This window comes from Echiichthys vipera (genome assembly GCF_963691815.1).
Source record: "Echiichthys vipera genome assembly, chromosome: 3".
NCBI classification, from domain to species: Eukaryota; Metazoa; Chordata; class Actinopteri; order Perciformes; family Trachinidae; genus Echiichthys; species Echiichthys vipera.
The window spans coordinates 11,512,933-11,539,547 of NC_139828.1; the positions used below are offsets into that span (position 1 = coordinate 11,512,933).

At 39.8% G+C, this 26,615-nt stretch overlaps 4 protein-coding genes across 5 annotated transcripts in view; 2 read left to right on the forward strand and 2 right to left on the reverse strand.

Annotated features, from left to right (window-relative positions):
- Positions 1-4,522: 4,522 nt before the first annotated feature.
- On the reverse strand, positions 4,523-9,303 carry LOC310966592 (uncharacterized protein). 2 transcript variants are annotated; one of them, XR_014593844.1, is made up of 9 exons: positions 9,168-9,303; positions 7,927-8,049; positions 7,623-7,808; positions 7,252-7,356; positions 7,029-7,160; positions 6,814-6,933; positions 6,664-6,714; positions 5,730-6,576; positions 4,523-4,556 (listed from the first exon to the last, which is right to left on the reverse strand). XR_014593844.1 is itself a non-coding variant. In XM_083940360.1 (8 exons), exons 1-8 carry the CDS (start codon positions 9,244-9,246, stop codon positions 5,801-5,803), a joined length of 1,572 nt encoding a protein of 523 aa, XP_083796486.1. In that variant the 5' UTR covers positions 9,247-9,303; the 3' UTR covers positions 4,695-5,800. The 2 variants fall into 2 exon arrangements, 1 of the variants encoding a protein (XP_083796486.1); XM_083940360.1 differs by lacking the exon at positions 4,523-4,556 and having other exon boundaries at positions 4,695-6,576.
- A 185-nt stretch (positions 9,304-9,488) lies between these two features.
- On the forward strand, positions 9,489-15,138 carry LOC310966570 (uncharacterized protein). The gene is made up of 10 exons (XM_083940334.1): positions 9,489-9,537; positions 10,084-10,143; positions 10,246-10,350; positions 10,453-10,533; positions 10,938-11,120; positions 12,093-12,284; positions 12,590-12,781; positions 13,087-13,206; positions 13,421-13,564; positions 13,814-15,138. The coding sequence occupies exons 2-10, from the start codon at positions 10,098-10,100 to the stop codon at positions 14,572-14,574; spliced, it is 1,824 nt and encodes a 607-aa protein (XP_083796460.1). The 5' UTR covers positions 9,489-9,537; positions 10,084-10,097; the 3' UTR covers positions 14,575-15,138.
- Positions 15,139-15,488: 350 nt separating this feature from the next.
- Positions 15,489-24,254, forward strand: olfml2ba (olfactomedin-like 2Ba). The gene is made up of 8 exons (XM_083940477.1): positions 15,489-15,861; positions 15,981-16,244; positions 16,532-16,639; positions 18,059-18,220; positions 20,454-20,682; positions 20,994-22,070; positions 22,850-23,026; positions 23,125-24,254. The coding sequence occupies exons 1-8, from the start codon at positions 15,694-15,696 to the stop codon at positions 23,736-23,738; spliced, it is 2,799 nt and encodes a 932-aa protein (XP_083796603.1). The 5' UTR covers positions 15,489-15,693; the 3' UTR covers positions 23,739-24,254.
- A 342-nt stretch (positions 24,255-24,596) lies between these two features.
- Positions 24,597-26,615, reverse strand: part of atf6 (activating transcription factor 6) — a 33,116-nt gene continuing 31,097 nt past the window's right edge. The window contains exon 16 of the mRNA XM_083939879.1: positions 24,597-26,210. Coding sequence (XP_083796005.1) covers positions 26,014-26,210 — 197 coding nt within the window. The 3' untranslated portion in view covers positions 24,597-26,013. The remainder of the gene's footprint in view (positions 26,211-26,615) is intronic.

Below are 26,615 nucleotides of genomic sequence, written 5' to 3' on the forward strand. Positions count from 1 at the left end.
CCCCGACTAAGTAAAAAACTATGTAGGGAGGTAAGTACACTGAATGAATTGAACGCCTACCAGTACAATAGGTGTTTGATTTAATGAAGACTTAAGGAACTTTAATGGTAGATATTATGTAGTAAACGGTTAGTCATTTGTATTTCCCATTTATTGTTTGTGTTTTGTTTCAGTGCATTTTTCCCTGAAATGTTTTATGTCTTCAAAATAAAAATTTAAGTTTATCTTCCTAAAGCAAAAAGCCCATGTAGAGGCAGGAATTGCAAATAGACTATACATGCTATGGCATTTACTGTATTTGCTAAGTTATTATCCTTTGCTTATGTATACAAACGTAATGAATACTAATTATTCAGGTTTATTAACATAACTGAAAGTGTATTTTACTTATTTTGTAGGTGTTAAAGATATCATGCATTCTGCTTTGTGCAGCAGTTAAAATAGTGGCCGTGGTCTTGTTTTGTTTGGCTGATTACATTAAAGTGAGTATAATAAGTGACATGCAAAATTTCTCCATATGGCATCCATTTCTGAATTGTATGAGATGATATAAAATGTGTGTCTATATGTCTCTATGTGTCTGTGTTTAGGTTACTCTCGTTGCTCTTGTGTGTGTGGCAATAGCGATTTATTTCATAGAGCTGGTGATTGTCTGTCTGTCAATTGAACCAAGTCATGAACTGTAAGTTCAACATCCTCTTCATGGGCCTGAATATTTGACTTTACCCTTACACCAACACTTTGTGCACGGATGTTGTAGTTTCTCTTTTGCTCTGTTCAAGAAAGGAGATCGCCGACCTTGCTGTCAAAGTGTGTTCTGTCATCCATGGGATTTTAACAAGTAAGGAGTATCACCTGGTTTTAATCTTTAAATAAATAACCTTTACTGCATTCATTTCTCGCCGTGAAAATATTTTCTTAAATTAATTTAAAGCAATAATTTCACATTTTGGGGAAATATGCTTATTTGTATTCTTGCCAGTTCAGGGTTTGCAATGACACGTGGGTAAATTCCATCATCCGCCCAAGTCTGCAAAAGTCTCCTTATGTTCAGCCCCAAATCTGGGACCGCCTGAACTGTACGCACTACAAGTGCACTGTTGTGTATTGTTGTTTATTATTAGATCCCCATTATAGCCCACACCTTGGTGGTCTTCCTGGGGTCCACAAAAAAAGACACAACAGCACATCAATTTTGACCTTTTCTTGTTACATGATGTTACAGGTTATTCAGTCAAATATCACAAAGGAGCTGATCTTCTAACTGTCAAATATCACAAAGGAGCTGATCTTCTAACTGTCAGGAGATCACCATTGTTTTATATAGTGCATGATACAATAGAACTGAAAAGCCTTATATTTTCCAGACTGATATATATGTGGCGTCTGCTCACTAAACTCTCAGCAAGAATGCAAGTAAGCACTTTTCCCAAAATGTTTAACTATTGCTTTAAAACGACAATTACTATGAAATATATAAACAATGTCACAGCTCACATCATCTCCTCAGACAGTTGCCATGGCTGATTTTTAATTTCCAAATCTGTTTCACACACAGTTGCTGTCATTTTTGTTGCTGTTGTGAAGAGTGTCAAGTGTGAAAGGAACATTTGGCTTCAGCCAGTGACGGTCGCTTACACAGTGTGGATTCTCCTGTTTGTAATTTGGGTTTTCGTAAAAGCAATACTGGCGAGAAGCAAAATAGGTGAATGAATTGTAATATAGTAATGTGTGAATATTGTGCATGAAATACAGTATAGATTTTTATGAAGAACAAACTAATATTTGTCGCTATTTTCTATGACAGGGAGTTCAAAAACTACTGAGAGATTTAGGCAACAAAGAAAAAAGGTGAGTGTGTCGGCAGAATGACAATATACATGACAATGATTCATTACAGTAAAAGATGCAAGTGCATTTATATTTTTCACCACTGTACCTCTGAATTTCAGAAGAAGCTCACTGCAGCCCAAAGGCTTGTTACTGCAGTCTCAGTAATATTCATCGTTGGAAACTTGTGTTTCGCTGTAGCTGTCACTGTTGGGATATTTTGCTGTCGGGAAAAGTAGCCCTGTGCATGAAGATGTGCTGGTACTTGTTTTTTGCATGTAATTCACTGTTTTTCAGTTATATGTATGTCATCATTGGAGGCTGAATCTGGAACGTGAGCAGAACACCGCCATCTAGTGTCTTAAGATCGTAGTCGCAACAACGATAAATAATTCCAGCACTCGGGTTGCCAGGTTGGTCAGACCCGGCCCAGTAGCCTACAGGAGGCCGGAGTCTGTTTGAGCCTGTTTGAACCCGTCCCCTCCGGCAAATTGCACCATGAAAAATATTGCAGAGGAGTTTGACTGACCATTTGCCGTTAGTCGTTATCGCAAAGTAAACATGAAAGTTAGCTTACCGATCAAGGAGAAACGTACCCATTGCAGCGTGCGTTTTAATGCCCTTGAACTCCTTTATCTCAGTCCATCAACTGAATTCTTGGCCTATATTGACTGTAGTTTTAGCCCGCCTCTGGTCGCTCAGCTGCTGGGAGAAATAACAACTGCAGGATTGGCAAACTCCATGTCACCCGGTGCCTGCCTACAGTAGCTGCACCCAACAACAGACAACCCTGGCAACCCACAATGCTGGTCGCTATTGGCTGATACAAAGTAAACAGAACGTAACAGAAAGTCATCGTTAAACCCGTCTAAATAATTTTATAATATTAATTCAGACTAATTATATTTATATTATATTTTTTTATGGAAAAGCAATACTTTCTTTTTGTACCCCCAAAACGCCCAATGGGTGTATTTTTTTTAAATATAGCTTTTAATAAAGATTCTGCATATTCAACCTTTAACTTAAGTTATTCAGCTTCCAGAGTCCTTACTGCAATTTGCACACTTCCGTACTTTTTACTTTTATATTACTACTTGTGTTTGGCACTTGTTTTTTCACCATTATCTGTATCTTTTGGTTCATTTGTGTACTGCTGCTATCTCTAGGGTTTGTAAAAGTTATTTCAGTGTATGTCGATAATTTGAAATTATGTTTCCCTGTTAGGTGCCCCATGAGCTGAGAATACAGCACATGTTTCTTTCCAATGTCAAAATAACAATACACCTAATGTGACAATTCTGGATTGCCTTATTTATTGCTGCCATACCATTACATAGCAGTTATACTAAACACGCTGGGAAAAAATGTTTCAGTGTTTACATATACATCTCTTAAAAATTGTTTTTCATTTTCCAAGGAAGTTAAATAAATGAGATCATGCCACTTCTTATCAGAATTGAGCCTGCCATAAAGGTCAAACTGCAAACATGTGCTCAAGTTATACTCACCTACAGTTATATATTTATCTCCCTGTGGCACATCCACTCATCAGCTGAGTGGCTGAGCACACAGTGACAGATCATGTCACTGTGTGAAATAAATATATAAACAAATTCATAACCAAGTCAAACCCATACGAATGGTCAAGACTGAACTGTTATGCTAATGTCTAAATCACAGATATTTACTATGTAAACAAATATTTATATACTGTAACTTTAAAAAAGAATTTGACCCTACATTTTTATCTTCAGTGATGTTTGTCTGTACAGTAAGCCAGCACACAGTGACAGATCATGTCACTGTGTGAAATAAATATATAAACAAATTCATAACCAAGTCAAACCCATACGAATGGTCAAGACTGAACTGTTATGCTAATGTCTAAATCACAGATATTTACTATGTAAACAAATATTTATATACTGTAACTTTAAAAAAGAATTTGACCCTACATTTTTATCTTCAGTGATGTTTGTCTGTACAGTAAGCCATGACTCATTAATGATTATTCATTTTTATTGTTCTTTGGAAGAGAGCAACCATCGCTATGTTCACATGGTAGATGACTCGCCCAATAATTAAATCTCTGCCAGGTTACTGAGACACACCTATCCAATAGCATGTCAACTTTACTGAGTCACACCTCTTAGTAAATGATTGAACTCCTGCTGTGTTGTACTGGTGTAACTTCCTGGTCCCAATGCATGATACTGTACACCTTAGATGTTGTGAGATCTTTACCTCAACACTCCGTGTTAACAGAGGCAGGTTCATATTTTTGGCTGTATTACACGTAGAGAAGTCCAAGTGCTCTTTAACGGTTATGAAGTCAAATATCACCATTAAAGGACATTTTTACTACCACTGTTCCAGAAACTAGGGTGAGAAGTTCAGCCATCCGTGAGGAACTCGGAGTAGAGCCGCTGCTCCTTAGCGTTGAAAGGAGCCAGTTGAGGTAGTTCGGGCATCTAGTAAGGATGCAGCCTGGGCGCCTTCCTAGGGAGGTGTTCCAGGCACGTTCAGCTGGGAGGAGGCCTCGGGGAAGACCCAGGACTAGGTGGAGAGATTATATCTCCACACTGGCCTGGGAATGCCTCGGGATCCCCCAGTTAGAGCTGGTTAATGTGGCCCGGGAAAGGGAAGTTTGGGGTCCCCTGCTAAAGCTGCTGCCCCCGCGACCCCGGATAAGTGGATGAAGATGAGATGAGATGTTCCAGAAACTAAGCACACAGAAAGGAAGCACATCCATGACTACTATTAATTAACCCTTCCATAGTTATCAAAATAATCTTTATTGAAAATATACACATATTCATGTGAGCAAAACATCTCAGAATGATAACATAAGAGGAATTATTGGTATCACAGGAAAGAACACTTACCTGGATTCAGACATTTTAATTTGCACAAATCAGAAAAAAAAAATGTATTTGTGCAAGAAACCTTGTTTGGGTTTTGGAGTTGCCGAGATAGTATCGAATTATTAACGAGTGTTTCAAATATAGTCTGATCTTCTCCATATGAACGTTTAAGGCACATTTTGACTTGCTGTCTAATATTTAGTAGTATTTCATCTTCATAAATTCAAAATCACTTGGTGAGAACATGTTTGTTTCTTGAAAGTTCATTTCAGTGGTTTCTTGACTGAATAGGTGCAAAGAACAAAGCTTTTTATATTCCATATATACACACACACACGTCGATCAATACATTTTCAAATCTAGGAAAGAGACAACATATCACAAATATAAACATTCAGAAAAAAAATAAAAAATATTTATCTTAATAAAAGCCAGCACTCTTGATAAGATGGATAGTTAAAGCAAGCAGAATTTAGTGCAAATCCAATAGTGTGCACAAGAGAATTAAATGAAGGGACACACATATGAACAGAAATATGAAGTAAGGCATCAGTTGCCTGAGAGATGAGATACAGAATGAAAAATATGAATTTCCACCTAAAACAAAGATTAGCTCCTAAGAAGGGCCCAGTGTAATCCATGCTGATCATTCACCAAATACTCATCCTAGATGGGTTAAAAAGCTGTTGAACAAAGTGCTGTTTATACATATTCATGACACAAAACAAGAAGTAAACAATTCAGTCAAACTATATTTTATATGACAAATCTGCATGGAAAAATGCATTTAATACCCTACTTTGTCAGGGGAATGATGGTGCCTCAACCTTATGCAAAAGCCTGTACATGTTCACATGAGCTGGACATCTTGTGAGCAGCTAAACTAAATCATCAACTGCAGCGTGAGTACAATCTCATCTCTGACAGAGAGAGATTAATACAAAGTTCAAACATTTTTAACTCAAGTATATATGTGAAATGTAACAGAAAACACATTATATTTACATGTTACTTCTGTTTCATAGCTCCTACCCAGTGCCAAGGAGGATCGGGCTGGTCCCAAGAGGTATTTTGACGACCTCTTTGATTGCCAACTTGGTTCATCAGCATCCTTTCTGCTCTACATCTCTCTCAGACACCACAGGTAAGACAAGATGGGAGATGCGGCTCCACAGCCCACCGTACTTGTCAGTGTCCATCTCGTTGAAGCTGGTTTGGCTGCTGGAGTCTACCAGCCTTTCCTTGACATAGTCATGCACCCTCTCCTCCATTTCCCTCAGACTCTGCCCATCTTCAACCTCATCTTGAGGAAGTAGCACGGTAAACAGCAAGAACACGCGTTTGTATGCGGCGTTCTCGTGGTCGCAGTAGCGATAGAAAATGAGGGTGGAGCCTGGAGGGAGCTCTTCAAAGCGATGAATGACAGCCACGGGTTTGTCTCCTTCAAAGGCTGCCCGCAACTGGCCGTCGATGTCCAGCTTCACCTCGTCACTGTCCTGTCCGGCTTTGCTGGCTCCATCGATGTGGAGGACAGAGGCGTTGAGGGCAGACGAGAAGGCGGAGGCCAGCTCCTGAGCCAGGCAGTGCAGTGTCTTTTCAGCCCTTTGGCCAGCAGTAAAGATCAGACTGACCGGCTCTGTAGGATGAGCTGTTCTGAGGTGCCTCTCTAGGTGGATCTTGCTCCTTTGCCACAACTCAGGCCGCTGACTAAGGAACTGAGTCTTAAGAAGAGACAACTGATCTGCAAACATTTCTGGCTTTACATCTATGGATGGCTGCGCTCCACCATCTGCAGTCTTTTTGAGTACAGGGATGATCTTGCTTGCCAGCATGAGGGCAGAACAGAGCAGCACCAAACGCCATAAACACCACATGAATCCTGAAAGCACACAAGAACATATTCAAATGTTCTGCTACATGTACCTTTGGGTATAAAGATAATGTAATCAAAATGACTATAGCTTACCTCTACAGGAATATCCAGAGCTTCTCTTGATAACAGGTGTTTTCTTTATCCCTTTTTAAAAACAGAAAATCTCATTAAATCAACGTCAAACCCGTCACAGCTACATTTGATGACGTTAATGACTGACACATTCAGTTGAAGCTGCAATACCTTGTTTTTTGTGCTGAACCGTTTCTTTTGGTGGCGGAATGTTATGCACACGCTGCTTTGTGTAGGATTTTTCTGAGGCTGAAAATACACTTGGGGCATGGTTGTTAACTGTCGGCTTACCTAAAGGTGACACAGAATTTGTAAACAATGTAAACAATTTGATCCTTTTTCAATGTTCTTGACTAAAATCAGGTTAATTTAAAATGTCTACATACCAGCCTCCATCTTCCTCTTGTAGTCGGCCATGCTAGTGATTTTTGGGACGGGCACATCATGTCTGTTTGCTGCTGGTCTGATTTGTGTGGCAGACTTGGTGGGGGTTACGTGTCCTTTAGTGATTGGTTTTACTGAAAACAAACAAGTCAGATTAGGACGACTGTAATATCCTCCCTTGGTGTAATCTTGTTCATGCAGAATGAAGCTGTAGCCGTTTCCTACCTCTCTTGATTTTCATCAAGTCTGAATCTTCATTTACAGCATGACTGGATATGTAGCATTCACTGAGCACTACACGAGGCGATAAATTTAAATGTCCGAGGGAGCCTGGTTTATACAGAGAGAAAACCTTGATTTAATTAGAACCACTAAACTCTGATCAGAGTACCGAGACGCAAGATTTGCCATTAACACTGTGTTCAAATAACACTGGATGATTTAAAAATAAAGATCACTAAGCATTTGGCGAGTGCTGAAATAATAAGTTGATTAATTGGTGAATCGATCATACAACAAAATGTATTAACAATTTTGATAATTGGTTAATCTTTACAGTAATTTATCAAGCAAAAATGCTAAAGTGCAGTCCTAACCGTGGAAAGTATTTGGTTGATGTGTGTCATGTGACGAATCCTGTATAAGATCCATTTCCTGGTCTTCATTTTTCTCCAGATCCTCCTCTGTTTCCTGGACATCCATCTCGTTCTCATTTTCATTCTCATCACCACTGCCGTCCACTGCTCTTCCAGTCTCCAGCCGGCTCTTCTTACCAGGAGACTCTGTTAAAATGAATGAATGAATGAAAATAAAAGCTTCTATTTTCCAAACCGCCTTGAATAGTACAGACTCAGGGTTAACTGTCATTGTAACTAAGCAAATACTGTTGGAGCACCCCACCTTCATCCTCTAAGCCAGACTCCACATCTCCAGAACCATTGACTGTCGCCGCAGGAGCCCGGTTTTCTGGTCTCTTTCTGGTCCTCTTTAGAGGACCCCTGAGCGTCGGTTCAACAGTCAACACTGACAAAAGGAACAGAAAGCAGATCTAAATACATAATTTGAAACAATATCAAATTTAAAACTACCAAGAGATTTGTTCAAATGTGTGCATACTTTATCTTATTTTATTATATGATTTTGTATTATTGTACTAATGTCTGGTACTTTTAAATTTTTTTACGGAATCCTGTCATTTCGTGTACCAATGTTTGGACAATTTGAATGTGTTTGACAAGTGAATGCATCACCAGTCGGACGCCGTTCTCTGGTATTAGCCCTATCCGGACGGATGCAGTTTGCCGCAGTTTCCGGTCTTTTCGTGTTGCTTTTACTGGGTGATCGCCACCGAAGTGCAGGTAGAATCAATTTACACACTTCTAAGATTCTGCAAGTGAAGTTTCATATTTGTACATTGGTATTTACACGTCAAATCAGTAAATGAAAGTGACGTTGATGAGGGAAAGCAGTAAGAACGTTTGGGCGATGCTCATGTGGTGGTTTACATTAAAAATGGAAATGTCGAAGACTTTACGGTCTATTTTGGAGCTGTTAAAGCATGTTATTTTATTGTGAAGGATTGAAGTATGGTCCAGGATGTGTTGACAGCATCGATGTTAACGTGGACGATCGGGAGCTCCCAGTGTTTACGGCGAGGAGATCGGGGTGTCCGGCTAGGGTGTTAGCGTCCTTTTGGCCACTCTTGTAAACACAAGGCTAAATTAGGCTGTTAAAACAATATTTGGTAACAAAGATAAGACGTTAGACTTTAGTTTGACACCATTAAATTAACTAAAAACATTACACCATCACTTATATCCGTGGGTTAAACAGAAAGTTTAATATAATTTAGCCAAAAACTGTCCGACTGGTGACACAGTTGAAGAACCGTTATTTAATTAGAATTATTTATAGGGAGTGTCATTGCCTACTATATACATTGACCAGTTTCACATTCACGTAAAAGCTCATTTTACTCACAATTTCTTAGTGAGAGGATCGCATACACTGACCAACTCAGCCGATGTCAGTTCAAGCAGAAATGTAAGGGGGTTTGTCGTTAAACTTATGAGTCGGTTAGCGTCGAGAGTTCGCCTGCTAACGTTAGCCAGGCTCATTGTCAGAGTAGTCCTTTTGCTCACCTTTACCTTTACCCGATGACTGCCTTGCCGATCGTCTCAACTGGCGAGACGCGTTACTTTCAGACAGGCTAGACTCCATTTCCGATTATAACTCGATAGATGCCACAAACAGCAATCAAACAAAGCGAAAGAGACAAACAACTGACTTCCCTGTTGCACTTCTTAGGGGAACCATTTTGTGACGGGACGGACGCCCGTGGTTGATTTCCGGAAATAAGTCATGCATCTCCATGGAAACACGAGCACTGCCGAAGGTTCCGCCTGAACACTATCGCCCTGTCAGTGCAACGCACGGTGAAAGCTATAAGATAAGGAAGCGTTATAACTTTCCTGCTCGTATTTCACGGTGATGTGATCGATGGTACGTTTGGTATGAATACGTAATATGAAGTGGTATGTTATTTAAGTCGATACAGGCTAAAACTATTTATTATCTTGCTAATTGTTGTCATTTGTCTGACAGTTAACTCGTTAGTTACTCCTTAGCTAAGGTTGGTAACGTTGGTAACGTTAGTAGCTAGCTGAACAACAGTTTACGGCATTATATATATATATTATATTATTATTATATTATATTCGTCGATGTGTTAGCTCCGTTGAGCCAGTTTTACTAACTAACATGTTAACTTAGCTAACCTCACGTTAGCTAACTGACTATTTTCGGTTTACTGACAACACAGATATTATTTAGCAACCCCGAGATTTTGAATTGTAATAGTAAGGTAATTATTTTTCCTATGTGCTGAAAGTTTCATTAATCGGAAGCCTTGGGTTTTGTTTCAAACCACTGTTAATTTCGGGACAACATAGGGAGATTAGACTAAAGAGAAACGAGCAACTGCCTTTCAGTCCCTGTTAATAAACGCGTAAGCAGTTCACAACGTCACCTAACGTTATATACCGAATTGTTATGCAGCTTTGAAACATCTCATGAGTGAAGACATGGCAGAGCAAGACACAGATCAACACTACAAAGGTACTTAAACACCACAGGGGCCAGGTGTCGGTCATATTGGAGTAGTATATTTACAAAATATGACATATAATTCACTGTTTTTGTTTACTATTTTTTCAGAAGATAAGGAAGGAGAAACACAGTCCACAAATATGGACCATGTCTTTGTCTCACCATCTGAGAAACAGGAGGAGACTGATCCGAATGTCAAACAACAACTCTCAGAAAGTAAGACATGCAAGCAAGGCCAATACTAGTAATCCATTCAATGTGTCTTTACCAAATGTGTTTCTGCATCTACCGTACTCTTCCTCTGTCTCACCTACCAAGATTCAGCTTCATCATCTGCATCCACAAACACAGAGACTGACCATGACAATGGTGAAGACATGGAGAAGCATGACGGTAAAGGTAAGTATAGGCCTATGTGTAATCAGATTTTCCTTTTCATTGTTTCATTGTGTCAATGTTTCATTTCCATCAAATAGTGTTTCATAGGGAAATGTTCATTCATGGCCCAAGACATTTGTAGTGTGTATATTCTGGTGCACTGAACCCAAAGTTGTTACATTTTGCTGCATTCTTATAGTAGTTTATCTTTCTTGTTATCTATTTTGTAATGTTTCAACTTCAATTATTCCTGTAAAGCTTTTTTGAATGAACTTGTAAGACTAAATGTTGAAGACGGGCTAAAGGTTCAGACCATATGCCATAATAGGAGTATAAATGATACATTTCTTAGAAATTGAAAGTGAAACACGATGATTCAGTCAGACAATAACTTTGATGATACTTGATTTATGTTTTTACTACAGTCTGCGATTCAACTGAAGAGAAGATTGTTCCAGAAAAACTAAATACTGCTACAACTACTACTAAAGGATCTTCACCTCCAGATAAAGACGGCACGCTGAATGTGAAAAAGAATAGCAACCAACTTCAGCCTGATGAAGGAAGCCATGGTGACTCCACAGGAGAGACAGCTAAGGAGAGTTCCGGTGAGTGGTATAAAAAGGGATTCCGACATTATTATCAACTATTCTTACTTGTTTAAGAGCCAAGGCACAAGTATATGTCATTGTATAACACATCAAAAGAAATATGTAAACAAATGTTTACATATTGAAATTCAGAACTGTTGGTTCAAACTGGCAACAGCAACATAATAAAAAAAAAGAAAGAAGCTAAAATAACAAAAAGAGGGCTTATTACTGTATTATGGTGAACCAAACCTAACCCATTCTACCACCACAAATCTCCCATATCTTTAAATATTTTAGTTTCTTATAAGTTACTATTCAAAAATCCACATGAACCACACTTCACATTGGCATAAATCAGATCCACAGCACTTATTTACAAAGAAAAGATGTCACTCCCAGTTGGTTCTTGTTAGTCCTGTTATTAACTTCTTCCAAAACAATCAGTCGCCACTCGTGTGATACAGAGCCTGTTAAACCAGTACTAACAACATTATGTTCACGTCATCTGTCTCTGCTCTGCTCAGCTCTCTGTGTGGCGCGATGCCAGCACAGAGCACTGGGACTTCCGTACAGCAGCTGTTGATTATAATGGACGCTCTCTGCTGCTCTGTAGCAGACCCGTGTATTTCGACATAAGCAGATAAGCAGAGGATATTAATGATCGTGTGAAGTTTCAACAACGACGAGTTGATCAGCACCTCCACTACTGCATATAATGAATATAAGAGAAACACAGAAAGGAATGTTTTGAAACGTTTTAGAAAAAGTTAGAAGAAAAAAAGGACGTCATCGATTATGTTGACTAATTGCTGCAGCCCTAATTGGCATTTGCTGGCTGTGCTGCATTCGGTAGCTTTTTTTTTGACAATATAAATACCCGTGCAATATTCAATTTAATTAAGAGTGTATTGAAATTGTATTGTGCTTTTGAAACAAACAGAAAGACTTTTATAGCTAAAAGTCTGACGTTGAGTCTGATGTTCTCAGGAGACACTGGGGAGAAGGAAGCACTAGGAACACCCACCCAACCAACAGCGTGTGACAGAAAGAATGAACAAGGAGATAGACCTGAACCCAAGACCCAAGAGAGTGACAACACAGACACTGAAGCTGGAGAGGAGGAGTCTAACCTTCCTGACATTTCTGGACCTGCAGATCCACAGGTTATCAGGATACAAGGTAATCTTGTTAATGTATCCCTATGTTTATCATCTTGTTTCTTTTTAGTGTCTTGGTGATTACTAGCTAATTAAATGACCAAAGTAAAACAATTACAGTAACTAACAACTGTTTCAAAGTACATGTTGGCATGTGAGTATTGTAAGATGGAATTAAAATATGTGGACCTATCCTTTTAATACTGTAAAAAAATTAAAAGGGTAACTCTCATTGCACGGGACCTATCTTAAATCCTGTCTAAATGTAACAGTAATGACTGTGATGCTGGAGCAGCTGTGGAAGTTAAACTATTCTGATGTTCTCAGGAGACACTGGGGAGAAGAAAGCACTAGGAACAGCCACCCAACCAACGCCGTGTGACAGAAAAAATGAACAAGGAGATGGACCTGAACCCAAGACCCAAGAGGGTGACAACACAGACACTGAAGCTGGAGAGGAGGAGTCTAACCTTCCTGACATTTCTGGACCTGCAGATCCACAGGTTATCAGGATTCAAGGTAATCTTGTTAGTGTATCCCTATGTTTATCATCTTGTTTCTTTTTAGTGTCTTGGTGATTACTAGCTAATTAAATGACCAAAGTGAAACAATTACAGTGACTAACAACTGTTTCAAAGTACATGTGGGCATGTGAGTATTGTAAGATGGAATTAAAATATGTGGACCTATCCTTTTAATACTGTAAAAAAATTAAAAGGGTAACTCTCATTGCACGGGACCTATCTTAAATCCTGTCTAAATGTAACAGTAATGACTGTGATGCTTGAGCAGCTGTGGAAGTTAAACTATTCTGATGTTCTCAGGAGACACCGGGGAGAAGAAAGCACCAAGAACACTCACCCCACCACCACAAGAACACCAGGTCGACGGACCTACTGAAGAAAGCCCAGACAGAAACGACACAGACCCTACAGCTGGAGAGGGTGAATCCAAAGTTTTCTAAATTTTTCAATTACTGAAATTTTTGGTTTCTCCCTTTTTAGCTTTGTTTTTTGGTGTGCTGAGTTTCTGGGCGTTCCAGTCTAACACAACGTTAAATGTTGACTGATGGGAAGCCAGTGAGGGAGTATGTGTGTCCAGTGGTTGGGGGTGTCTGTTAAGTTTAGTCTGTGGTTTTCTTTTTCTCCCATTGGTCAGATGATGGAAGCATCTCCGAGGCAGATGAGGGAATACAGGAGGACACAACCTCCCCACGGACAGAGAAAGTTGTTGAAACCATTGGTTCTATCACCACTCAGGAAACCGAGGATGCTGAACCTGCAGTTATTGGAAATCAAGGAGGTAATCTTGTAAATTAATCCGTGTGTTTATCTTCTCTTCTTTTTAGTGTCTTGGGTGTTACTAGTTAAGCAAATGATCAAAATACAACATTTTGAATCGAATGATAGCCAAGACCGCACCAGCTCAGAGATTATCATTTAAAAAAATGTTCTCTAACATGTCTTATATTACTTGATGCACTTTTATAAATAACTTGTGAATAACTGATAAAGTACTGGTTGAGACAACACATGTGCCTTCTCTCCATAGGAATTGGAATATACCTGATAGTAGGTATATTGGTGTTAGTTGTTGCCGTCCTGGTGTCGCATCTCCAGCCCGAATCTCCTTCTCAGAAAGATGGTGAGCGGCAAATAGACATCTTCCTCAGGCAGTTGGAAAAAGTAAAGACTCAGTTTCCAAACCAGCGTGCTGAACTCTGGAAAAGGAGCAAGATCCACCTGCTGAGGCACCTCCAGACAGCCCAGCCCACAGAGCCAGTGAGTCTGATCCTGACTGCAGGACACAGAGCTGAGAGGACACTGCACTGCCTGGCTCAGAGCCTGGCCTCCTCCTTCTCCTCTGCCCTCAACGCCTCCGTCCTCCACATCGATGGAGCCAGCAAAGCCAGCCAGGACAGCGATCAGGTGAAACTGGACATCGACAGCAAGTTACAGGGAGCTTTTGAAGGAGATAAACCTGTGGCTGTCATTAACCGATTTGAGGAGCTGCCTCCAGGCTCCACCCTTATTTTCTATCGCTACTGCGACCATGAGAACGCCGCATACAAGAAAACTTGTCTGATCTTTACAGTTCTGCTGGGGGAAGAAGAGGAGATTCCTGCCGAGACTCGTTTGAGTACTGTGGAGGAGATGGTTGATGACCATCTCCAGAAGAAGTTCCTCTCTGATGGCCATCCAGTATCTTTTGACAGGATGGACCTTGACAAGTACGGTGGACTGTGGAGTCGTATTTCTCACCTCATCCTGCCTGTGGCAGCAGAGGAAAGGATAGAAAGTGAAGGATGCTAGGGGACATAAATAGTCACTCTTGAACTTTTAGTCCAAGCACTTAACTATCACCTATCAGATTTCTCACTGGGTAAATAGTCAATCTGAGGCTAGTAGCAGTGGTTTTAAAGGTTTCTTACATATACTACATCAAAACTGATTATGAAGGCATCAAGTAGAAATAAGACCTGTAATATAATTAAGGTTAAGCTATGGACTGTTTGTAAAAAAAAAAAAGATCTGTGGACATTCATTGTAAAAACACGGCTGTGGTGCTTTATTCTTGTACTTTAATCAAATGTAATTACAGGTGATTAAGGTGATTGTCTGAGGGCTTTGTAGATTTTACATTACAGATGGTTACAAGAGCAAATGGTTCTTTTGGTATCACAACACAGGGTTTATTATTTATATGACAAAATGTCTTTTTCAGTGATTCTCAAACCTACATGGCCCCACATGCCTTAAATGAACTTCCTATGTTCCTTTTTATAGAATCATATACATGTGTCACACACAGGGAGGAGTTTGATGGAAATATGTACATACATTGAATGTGCCTTAAAGTGCAAATAAACAGCTAATTTCAAACGCTTGATTTGTTGTCATTGTAGTGAACACCGTTGCGCCTAGAGGGCAGCAACACCACGGCTGAAACTGGGCTGAAGTGAGTGCTAGATATGTCAAAGACTACTTTGTATTTGAAATATGCTTTAGAACCTTAGATTTCAAGTTGAGTCTCAGGGAAATGTCATGATTAGGCTGCAGCTTTTATTGATTTATTTTTGACTCATGACTAATAACCATTTCTCTGCACATCATGTTTGAGAAGTTGAAGCAGTTCAACTCCTCCTCGCCAGTTTGATCAGGTCCGCCTCCTGTCAGCGCGGCTCCAGCTGCAGATGCCGGCTGCTCTCTCGCAGTGTGCACTCCTGCGTTCATTGACAATGAACAAGATGACATGGCGCTATAAAGCTTATTCTCGCTCTCTTATGGCCCTCCTGGATACACCGCTCTAATTTTGGAGCCTGAAGTAGGCTATGAAATTTTCTTGGCAGCTAAAGTAATTGGTGACAGGCTGTGCCTGTTTGCACACTTGCAACATTAGTTCTCTTTTCGGCGCTCTGTGAGCCTCACAACATGTTTAAGTTATGCATTGTCATCGTCATGTGCTGTGCGTTTTGCCCACGGGGCTCTGCAGCGCCAAAGACCTTGGGTGCAGATCCCAGGTCAGAAGTCGAGAGCGAGGCCGAGCAAAATGACAGGCTGCAGGAAGAGATAGATGGCCAGGAGAGCATCCTCTCTAAGGTAGGAGGACATATCCACCTTTTTAACTTCATATGTTTTATGGACATGTCATTTCGTGCGTAAAAATTCAAACATCTTTGATTGAGCTTGGTGCAAAATACATCCTCTTCTCTTTGTAGCTGCTGGGTGATTATGACAAAGTGAAAGCCCTCTCGGAAGGCTCTGACTGTCGGTGTAAATGTGTTGTCAGACCCCTGAGCAGGAGCGCCTGCCGGCGGATAGAAGAAGGGCGCGCTGCTGCGCAGGACTTCTACACTGTGGAGACTATCACCTCTGGACCAGAGTGCAAGTGCGCCTGCATCGCTCCGCCGTCAGCAGTCAACCCATGCGAGGGAGAGTTCAGGCTGAAAAGACTTAGAGAAGCTGGAAAAGAGAATGTCAAGGTGAAGTGTCGTCCGGTCCATTTCGAGACTAGGGCCCACAATAAAAAAAAGTCCACATGCTCCAGTGGGCTCAATGCTGCTGTCTTGCCCGTCTTTTTTATATCTAGAGGCCTGGATCACTGGGTGTATGGATATCACGTTTTACCAAATTCAGGAAAGGATAGTTCCACATTTGCAAATGTTCCAAAACCAGAGACTCAATTTGGAAGGGTTGGGGAATAAACCTATTCTACACATGATATGTCTTGAATTAAACCCTTCTGACGGAATCCACTTGATCATTCCAGCTTTCCACCATCCTGGAGCTGCTGGAGGGCTCCTTCTATGGCATGGACCTACTGAAGCTGCACTCCATTACCAATAAGCTGATGGATCGCATGGAAAACATGGAGAAGGTGCAGTAACTGTTCCTTTTTTTGGTTGCAAAGATGAATGCAAATATGTTGGTATAACAAACTGGTAGCAGATGTGTTTAGACCGGTGCCTTCTGGACTCACTGGGTCCAATAACAAACACTCTTTGGACCAGTTTTCAGATTTATTAGGGGCTGGACCTGAAATTAGTGCACAGGGTTTCCATCACATGGAGAAGTTTATCTGACTGAGTATTGAACCCTTCTTAGAAGAATAGCTGACCGACCTGATTATAATGCACCAACAAAGTACCTTCTTTTCCCCATTGGTACATTAGTAAATTACTTTATAGTTAAAGGATAAACATAATAACCAAATTAAAGGTAAATTAATAGTTTGTTTAGTTAACTTAATGTGCCTAATGTACTCTTTAATGCGAAGAAATAATAATAACAGCAATAAACAATTTGCATCTCAACTGAAACTCCAGATACTTGCATAAATCAGAAATGTCATAAATTATAAAGTCCCACCCAAACAGGCAGAACAACTAACTGGAGGGTTACATGCCTCCACAGGAAAGAGTATAAATAACTGAAAACACCTGTGCGAATGTGCCATGAGTTTTATTAGTGACTGAATAAAAACTAAATTATAATTAATTGTGAATGAAACAACTTCCAATGGCTAGAAGTTTTACATACCATATTGTTTAGTTTCTCACGACTACAGTATCAGCAGCCAGCCAAGACTTGAGCTGTCACGATCAAACTTTGTTCAAGTTATATCTGCAATTGCCCCAAATGTTTTGTATATGTCACTCTGTGTCCCATGGATACTGAATCACTAAGTGAATCGTACTGTGGCATAATCCAAAACACTTGAGTCACAACATTGCTTGTAGCTTCTGTTATGACCCTTTTCACCGAGTTGTCTTGGCATGGAAAACACAGCTGCAGGTAATACAAATAATGGATAAATCAAGCGTACCCATTATTTATTCTACGTGTTTCAGCTGTGTGTGTCCTGATATGACATGTGAAAAGGTCATTTGTGTAGTGATGTCACTAACAGTTTTAAGTGCATTCTGGGAATTGTAAGAGAGGTGGGCCCTTTTCCGAGAAGACATTTTTGCCTGCCACAATAATAAAAGCACAGGTGTTAATAATAAAATGAATGTTTGTCCTGGTATTGTTCATGCTCACTCATTGTCACACTGTCAAGACTTAGTGGTACACTTGAGTAGAACAGAGTGATCTTTAATGCACTTTTCCTACTATGACAAGTCAAAATGTCTGTTTGCTGTGCAAGAGGCCCATTAATGACTTAAGATAGCATGCGCTCCACTGGAACTTTTTCCTTCTGTTTGTGATTATGACCGCTGATGACCGCAGCCTATTTTCCACAAAAACATGCACAGCATTTCTGTTAATAGCACGATTTGTCCGTGACTCCGTGAAGGCAGTGTCTCTGAACTACACCAAGAATGAGGTGAAGCCCTGGGAGAGCCCTCCGATCCAGGCAGATGTGACTGAAAGCCCGCTGACTCCTCCTCCGCCACGCCATCAGGGCCAGAAGCCACTCAGTGAGGTCAGCAGTGCTGCAGCATATCGAGACCTAGATGTAAGTGGAATCTTGATATCACAGTGTTGACACATGGGGTCAGTGATGTACAGTAGAGGTAAAGCAAGGGGATAAGCTATGACTGCTTTAGTTTACTGTACTATAATAACATAGTAATAACTACATGGTATTTAAAGTAATTACCTGCCTGTAGTTAGTGCCATGACATAAAAACATACTGTAGGTGTAGTATTACTTTTGTATATACTAGGTAAGTATTGATGCAAAATTGTGATTACCTTTTAAAATAATAAGCATGAACTTGTTATGTATGTTTAAAAAGGAAGTAAACACATACAAATCAAAATAAAGTTGTGGCTATCAAACTAAGCTAGTATTACTCAATACCATTATAAAGTATTTACCAGGTTATTTATCTTATGTTCAGATTTATGTGTCGTCTTAACATGTCGATGAACTCCATCATAGTCTCATTAGTAGACCCGGTGAAAAGTCCCACTCGGTACAAATCTAACATATGGACACATTGGAATAAGAGTATTTTTAATGTAACATGATGCCATTTGCTTTTCTTTTAATCTTTCTTTTAATCTACTTAAGCTACTTATGTATTTTCTATGTTTTTTATATGGACCTTCCTCTTGTGTCTGAAATAAAGAATTATTATTATTATTATACATAATTTATTTATAACTGTGCGGCACTTTACATCGGTACTAAGCAACATAGCAGTAACAAGTACAGTAATCATTTAATATTTATAAGTTAATATGCAATAATGATAGCTACAGGTTTTAACCGTCTGTGAATTTCAGGATTAACACATAAGTATGTACTAGTGTACTATAGTTGCTAACAACTTGTAATTATTTACAGTTAGAACTTTGCTGAATTAGTAATTATGTAATATAAGAAATCATTATTGGTTCACTTTAGCAGAATTATCTAATACATTTTAGTAAATATCGTGCTGTAAACTGAAGTGCCACCACTTTATGTTCCACAAACATTAAAATATATTATTATTATATAATACATTATGTTATAACATACTGTGATGTAATTGTTGAATTATTTAGTAGCAGCCTAAAAAGTAGATATATGTATCCATGGTAAGACTTTGTTATTCTATCTTGTGTTACAGCAATCATTATTGTTGCATTGTCGGACAAATCCTGTCCTAAACAGTTTTCTACGCATATTAAAAGCAGTTGTGAAGGCTGTGACTGAATTAAGTGAAATCAGGAAAGAAATAAGTCTAAAAGAAGTGATTTGATTCACATGTTGCCACTTACACTGGGTTAAGTCTTGCATTCATTTAAAACAAAAGCAGCAATTATGTGTTCTTTCCACAAACTTGACAAAATCATCATCATCTCCACGATACAAATGTGTCAAAGAGTTATTGAGGTCATTGGAAGGTATGGCAGACCCAGTGGACAATAGCAGACCTCGGACCAGAGCCTGTACCACTGGGACCTGATCCATGACAGCTTTAATATGCACTGGAAAGCCTTTCCAGCAAGTGTTGGGTGGAACTGGGCTTCACATGCAAGTGATTCACAAGTTTAAAATGTTTCATAAGCACTTGTGAGAAGGTTATTAATGAAAACTGAAACTACAATGAAACTTTTATTTAATTTCCCTCTTTATTAAAAGATAATTCAGGTTTGTAGTTTGTTTTCATTTATCATTAATAATAACATTGCACTCACCGGTTTAATTGCTGAGATCTGTGAATGTGGCTACGTATTTTTTTATTATAAAATTCCGACAGTTTAGATAACACGAGCGGTCAGATTATTATACTTGTTTTAAACAAAACCTCAGGTTTACCAGATTCTCTGTGCACACTGCAATAATGAATTATTACCTAGATTTTGAGTGTGCTAATTTACTTAGGTGTTCAGATAATCTTACGTTTACATGTTAGTTTGGATGAAGTCCCTCTGATTGTACATTTAATTGTGACACTCTCTTAATTAAGTATTTGTGTCCCTTATTCATATTATTGCATGACTTGCTTATATACTTGATTCTGATTGGTCAATTACGGCCTACTACAGTTTGTTTTATTTCTAAATGACTACTGCTATGGATGCAGTTCTGATCATAGTCTCTGGAGGACCATTTTTAAGTGAATGCTTTTTTAAATCAGTGTGTTGTGTTATTTTTTTATTAAGTAATGAGTAGGATAAACTAGAGAAAGTCTACTGCATGGTTAATGTTTTTGAGTCACAGAAGTTGTGTGTGTCCATCTGTCCACTAACAGGAGAAGTATGAGGAGAAGTTTATTGGGGAGACTCCCCCCTTCCTACAGACAGATGCTTCTGCTCAGGTCACTGAGGTCACACCTCAGGTGACTCTCAAAAACGTGGCAAACACAGAAGCTTCTCAGGTGTCAAAGACCGGCCCAAATGGAATGATCATCAGAGGGATGACATTTTATAAATCTGAGCCAGATCCAATGGTGGCGGACGATGGGGAGACTGGAGAGAACTGTAAGTGCTGACCCTAAATCAGCTAAGGGTATGGGTTAAAAGCAGAAAAAATATACAAATTAATACAAATGGATCTAGAAAAATCTGAAATCTGCTCATGACAGTGGTGTGAGAATGTTATCTTCCTTCCAGTTAATATCTAGGCTTAAAAACAAGATAAGTGATTAATATAATTACATTACTGGATGTTAGAGGATGTCAGAAAGTAAAAGCACAAAAGTTTAGTGCTTATCTAAACATCTGCCATCTGTCAGCTGCTGTGGCCACTGCAAAAGATGATTTGACAAAATATTTTCCTTTGCCTTTTTTAGTTTTTGAGTATCATGGATTCAGTGGTGATGGCCCGATTAACCTTTTCATTGAGGAGAATCTTCTACAACACAGAGCCCCTCGCCCCAAGGCGAGAGCGGGACCAAGATCATTTCGACTTTTGCAAAGTTTGACGAAGACCAGCCAATCGACAAAACCCAAAGAAACCGAGCCCACCTCAGAAATTCCCAATGAGTTGATCAGTGCCGTTGGAACCACATCAGCGGATGTGTCTACAGATGTACAGAGTCACGCATCCACAACGAGAAGTGTCACATTTGGTCCAACCACTACCACACAAAAACACAGCAACACAGACACTGTACCTCAAACCACTCAAAGAGTCACTGCTGGAATCACTCAGCAGCCAATCCCCTTGATGACTGAACCAGTCGGCACTTCTTTAAGCATCACTGCAAAGGAAAATACTCAAACTGCAATGAACACAACCCGACCCTCCAAAAACACAGCCACAAAGGAATTCCTACCAGCATTCACAACAGGAAATATATCAACCACCACGATGGAAACCTCTACCCAGGAGGTTAAGGACCAAATGCAAACCATACCTGCCAGCACTGCAGCTCACTCAAGCACAGTTGCACCAAACCGAGCCACAGAGGCTCCAACTGCCAGCCAGACTTCCACTATGACCATCACAACCCATGCTGCACTGACCTCAGCACCAGTTCACCCCACAACAGCTTCCACACCGGCTCTCTCCACACAGGCTGCTACCGCAACACCGGAAGAAGAAACTGAATCCACCTACTTTTCAGGCTCGACTTTGCCTCCTACAACACAGAGAGTGATCACTTCTCTACCCTTCACTACACCTGGATCTACCTCTTCTCCAGCCGCCACTACAACAACCACAACCACCGCAACCACCACCACCCCAACTACCACCACCCTGACTACCACCACCCCAACTACCACCAGCACTACCATCACTACCAGGCGGGCTTCCCAAGTCAAACAGAAATACAAAATCAGCTGGGATGAAGAGAGGGAGGAGGGACACCCAGAATTAGACGAGCCAATGCAAAGGCAGGAGGAATCACCCTCAAGAAAGACTGGTAAGTTGGGTTTTTATGTCAAATGAGGGGAAGACCGATCTTTTGTTTGTCAGATTCATTAATGCTTTTAAAGAAAACAGATACAAACACACTAAGATAAAATACTTTACACTGCTAGACACAACTGACTGGAAAAGTGCAATGATACTAAACTGCTTGCAACTCTGAGTGTGTACTTATTCTGTGAAGTTGTGCGTTTAAGAACAGTTGCTGCCACCATGCTAACGTGCTGATGTTAAGCTGCTACAATCTTTACCATGTTCTCCAGCTTAGTTTAATGTGTTAGCATGCTAGAAGTACAATTGAGGCTGATGGGAATTGACTTTTGTAGGTATTTGGTCGTAAACCAAAGTACTGATTACATTCGTTTTTTTTAAACGAGTCTGTTTCTGGCACCATGAATAGCTGTGCCAACTTTCATGGCAATGCATCCAATAGTTGTCAAGACATTTCTCTGAAAACCACAAAAGGCAACCTCAGTAATCAACCTCAAAAACATCTTGGCAAGTTTTTCCTTGCTTGCTGTAATGAGTATGAAATACCAAATGGAAAGGACTGACATCATGCATTAACACATTTCATGTTTTTATGAAATATGTAATTTAGAATAACTATTAAATTGATATTGTTCTGTAAATCTCTAAGCTTTGCTCAATCCTTTATGGCAACATCACCCTTTCTGTGATTAAAGCTGGTTAAAATAAAAGCCTCTCATTATTTTCAGACTTTCTAAAAAAGGTCTGGATGATGTTAAATTGTCTGAATGTGACTCTTTACAGGTGAGTGTAAGGACACTTTGGCAACAATCTCAGAGCCAGTGACTCACAACACCTATGGCAGGAATGAAGGAGCATGGATGAAGGATCCCAAGTCTGATAATGGCAAAATTTATGTCACAAATTTCTACTACGGAAATAACCTCCTGGAATTCCGCAACCTGGAGGTTTTCAAACAAGGTAAAAGCCAGTATTCGGAGCTTTCACTAAAGGACTTTTTGTTTTCCTCTTGCTTTGATGAATCTCATACTTCTCCATTCTTCCTTATCCTTTTTTAGGCCGTTTTACCAACTCATACAAGCTTCCTTACAACTGGATTGGCACAGGCCATGTGGTCTACAACGGTGCTTTCTACTACAACCGTGCCCTCTCCCGAGACATCATCAAGTTTGACCTGCGTCGGCGTTACGTGGCCGCCTGGACAATGCTGCACGATGCTCTGGTTGAAGAGTCGTCGTCACTGGGGGAGTGGCACAGCCACTCAGAAGTCGACTTTGCAGTGGACGAGAGCGGCCTGTGGATCATCTATCCAGCACTGGACGATGAGGGCTTCTTACAGGAAGTGATTGTTCTCAGTCGATTGAACCCCTCAGACCTCAGCATGCAGAGAGAGACCACCTGGAGAACCGGCCTAAGGAGAAACCACTACGGCAATTGCTTTGTTGTGTGCGGCGTCCTGTACGCTATTGACAGGTACAACCAAAGGGACGCCAACCTGGAATATGCCTTTGACACGCACACAAACACTCAGATGATTCCCAGGATGCCTTTCACCAACAACTACACCTACACCACGCAGATTGACTACAACCCCAAAGAAGGTGTTTTGTACGCGTGGGACAACGGACACCAAGTCACATACAACCTTAAGTTTGCCTATGTAGACCCCTAGTAAGAGGCCAACAGTACCGGTAGTTATTTTAAAAAGTTACTTCTATGGTTTGAATGGATTGTAGATCAGTCCACATGGCCTTCAGTATGGAGACAAATGGGGCCAAATGTACAAATATACTTAAGTGAATTGTGACTAAATTGTTTTGTTCCTATTAAGAAATTAAACAAATAAATTAAATGATGATCCTGATTCTTCAGTCAACACATCGAGTTGTACTGTATATATGGTAATACTGTAAAAAAATGAATGTAGGAAGGTAAAAAGAGGTATAGAAAAGTAGAACCAGTTAATGTCTTGGGTCAAATAACTTTAACGCTTTCACATCAAAGAACCAATTCATAGCAGCATACTCTTTGAACAAATCGCCAAATTATGTGGAGAAATGTTTCTGTTTTTATACACATTCTTTTTTATTACATTCTTCTTTGCATCATATGCCACAGGTCCTCTGTGTGATAATATCACAGGTATTGCCGTTGACCTTGTCTTGTGAAAGCACTTACTCCCTCCATATCAAGACTGTTTCTAGGAGACTGCAATAAAGTTTGGAAATACTAACAGATAATGTCTTCTTTGTTTGACTATCACATGGAAGTCAATGAGGCTTTAATTATAGTTTGAGCGTTGATTCAACTGTGAGGATAGATGACAACCAGGAAGAAAAGAAACAAATATAAACACAGACAATGACCATTCAAGCCTGTAATTTACTCTTACTGAGTCATTGTGAATTTAAAAATAAATTCCTGAACACTCAATCTTTTATACTGTTGCACAAAAAATTATAACAATGCAATTTCCCCCAACAGCCTAAATGATACACATAAAGTTCAGTAAAATCCAGTGTTTATTTTGGTTTATGCACATAATATAATACAAAAGACAACATCTCAAGTTTTTAATTGTACTCTTGCTTTGTCCCCAAGTACTGTTGGGATGCAGTGAAACCACTGTGGTGAATCAAATATATATTTTTGGGGACAAAATAAATTTAAAATACACACAGTCTGCCTGGCTTAAGAAAACACAGGCAAAAAATGTTTTTATGGGCATCCGTTGAGCTATGACACAACCATCTGTACAATAGTTAAACAAAAAGAAATGCACTTTCAGGTAAAAGTATGTTGCTTTAACAACTTCTTATTTAATATTAACTTTACAGAAACATTAATATGAGGCATTTAAAGTCAGAATTTATAGTGCAGTTTCTTTTTTTTCACAACAAATTTGTACTAAAAACTCCATCGCACAGTAAAAAAAGAATTTCCACCATGTTGCAATTTCGATATAGAATTAAGTGCACCACATAAAAGTGCAATTTAGCCCATGGACGGAGATGTCAGGACTCAAACTCTGCTATTCAAACAGTGGATATATGTCAAACATTGGCCGTTATAGCTCATCTTTTAAGGCAGGTGTGTCAAATTTGATGAAGATACAATTTTCTTAAATAAAATCTCAGGATGTCCAACCAGTGAAAATTTCTAACATTTATGGTGTGTTTCCAATTCACCATTTAAAATTTTATAGACAATGTCATCTAGTTTTCTCATAATTACAATGCTAAAAACAGTGCATCTGAACAGTCAACAACATAGTGGTTAACCTGCTTGTTTTCACAGGTGGCCTAACTTCCTGAGTTTATTGAATGCCTCATTCGCTGCATGTGATCAATCTGGCATTTCTTGCTGTTTCACGATTCAAGATTCAATTCAACAATTTGCTTAATTTAGCAGCAAAACTGACTACAAATAAGTATGAGAGATGATTACAGCACACTTTGTAGCTGCAATATAAACAGAGAACTTGTTGTTGTTTTCTGTGTTCCCTGGATTTGCAGTTCGTTCTGAAAATTAACAACACAAAAAGAAAGAGCAGACACGAGGAGAGCTGCTACGGGGTAAAAGTATTTGTGTTATGACGGGGTGACTCAGGGTTCAATGCTCAGCCTCCTGCCGCTAAGCAATTACCCTTATGTGGGGCGTCTGGGGTTACAGGGAGAAGTCAGTGTTGCCACACAAGGAGCTAGCGTCTGCTCGGACCCTATTACAGAGACTACCACCCTAATGAAGAATGTTGCCAACTGGTGCTGACAATTTGAGCTACCTTTGTTTTTTATTCCAATCTAAATCTAAATCAAGTTAGTGGGAGGGCCCCTGATTTACAATATACTTCATCACACAAAAATAGTTTTACCTGAGGACTTATAATGTGTTTGTATTCACGCGTTTAGTTGGGGAGTTATACAGAATAACAGGTGCTGCTGGAGATCTTAAGCAGACCCCATCAGCACACCGACAGGAGGAGCGGCCTGGCTGTCAGTCGAGGAGCGCTGGTAAAACGTATTTGTGCGGTTGACCCGGAGCAAAGGTGGGATGGTGGAAGACCGGACGTGGAGGATCCTGGTATCCGTTACTTCACAGTCAATCTGCATCATCACCTCGTAGTCTTTGTCCCTTATGATGCTGTCTGGAACAGCAGGAAAGAAAGCAGAAGGTTGTTAGTTTTGATGCATAAATAAATAAATAAATAAATAAATTACTGTTGATTAATTTGTGTATTTGCTCTATCAGCAGTGGTTTTATATCACAGCCAAAGATTTAATCAACTCAAGACACAAGTAGTGCTTGCCAAACTGTATTCGTCATTATAATTAATTGCAGTTTTTTTGTCATACTGGTTACAGGCATGATAAGAGAGTATTTGGGGAGTGCAAAGGAGTATTGTTTGAGGCAGTTGGGGGGCTGAGAACCGCAGCTGGAGTCCAGAGGTGAGTCACATTCTGGATTTCTCATTCTTAGAGATAAACAAAACTGCCCTGAACAACAATAGCAGGACATGCACATGTGAGAGGGTAAAAGACTCTGAAAAGAG

Excerpts from the sequence above, each read along its gene's own strand:
- LOC310966592 (XM_083940360.1), bottom strand. The coding sequence starts at position 9,246 with ATGGAGTCTAGCCTGTCTGAAAGTAACGCGTCTCGCCAGTTGAGACGA. Across the intron at positions 8,050-9,167 it reads GTCATCGGGTAAAGGTAAAG|TGTTGACTGTTGAACCGACG; the intron begins GTGAGCAAAAGG and ends TCCTTTTGTCAG. Across the intron at positions 6,715-6,813 it reads GGTTCAGCACAAAAAACAAG|GGATAAAGAAAACACCTGTT; the intron begins GTATTGCAGCTT and ends GTTTTTAAAAAG.
- olfml2ba (XM_083940477.1), top strand. The coding sequence starts at position 15,694 with ATGTTTAAGTTATGCATTGTCATCGTCATGTGCTGTGCGTTTTGCCCA. Across the intron at positions 16,640-18,058 it reads GCATGGAAAACATGGAGAAG|GCAGTGTCTCTGAACTACAC; the intron begins GTGCAGTAACTG and ends GACTCCGTGAAG. Across the intron at positions 18,221-20,453 it reads CAGCATATCGAGACCTAGAT|GAGAAGTATGAGGAGAAGTT; the intron begins GTAAGTGGAATC and ends GTCCACTAACAG.
- LOC310966570 (XM_083940334.1), top strand. The coding sequence starts at position 10,098 with ATGAGTGAAGACATGGCAGAGCAAGACACAGATCAACACTACAAAG. Across the intron at positions 10,351-10,452 it reads CAAACAACAACTCTCAGAAA|ATTCAGCTTCATCATCTGCA; the intron begins GTAAGACATGCA and ends TCACCTACCAAG. Across the intron at positions 13,565-13,813 it reads AGTTATTGGAAATCAAGGAG|GAATTGGAATATACCTGATA; the intron begins GTAATCTTGTAA and ends TTCTCTCCATAG.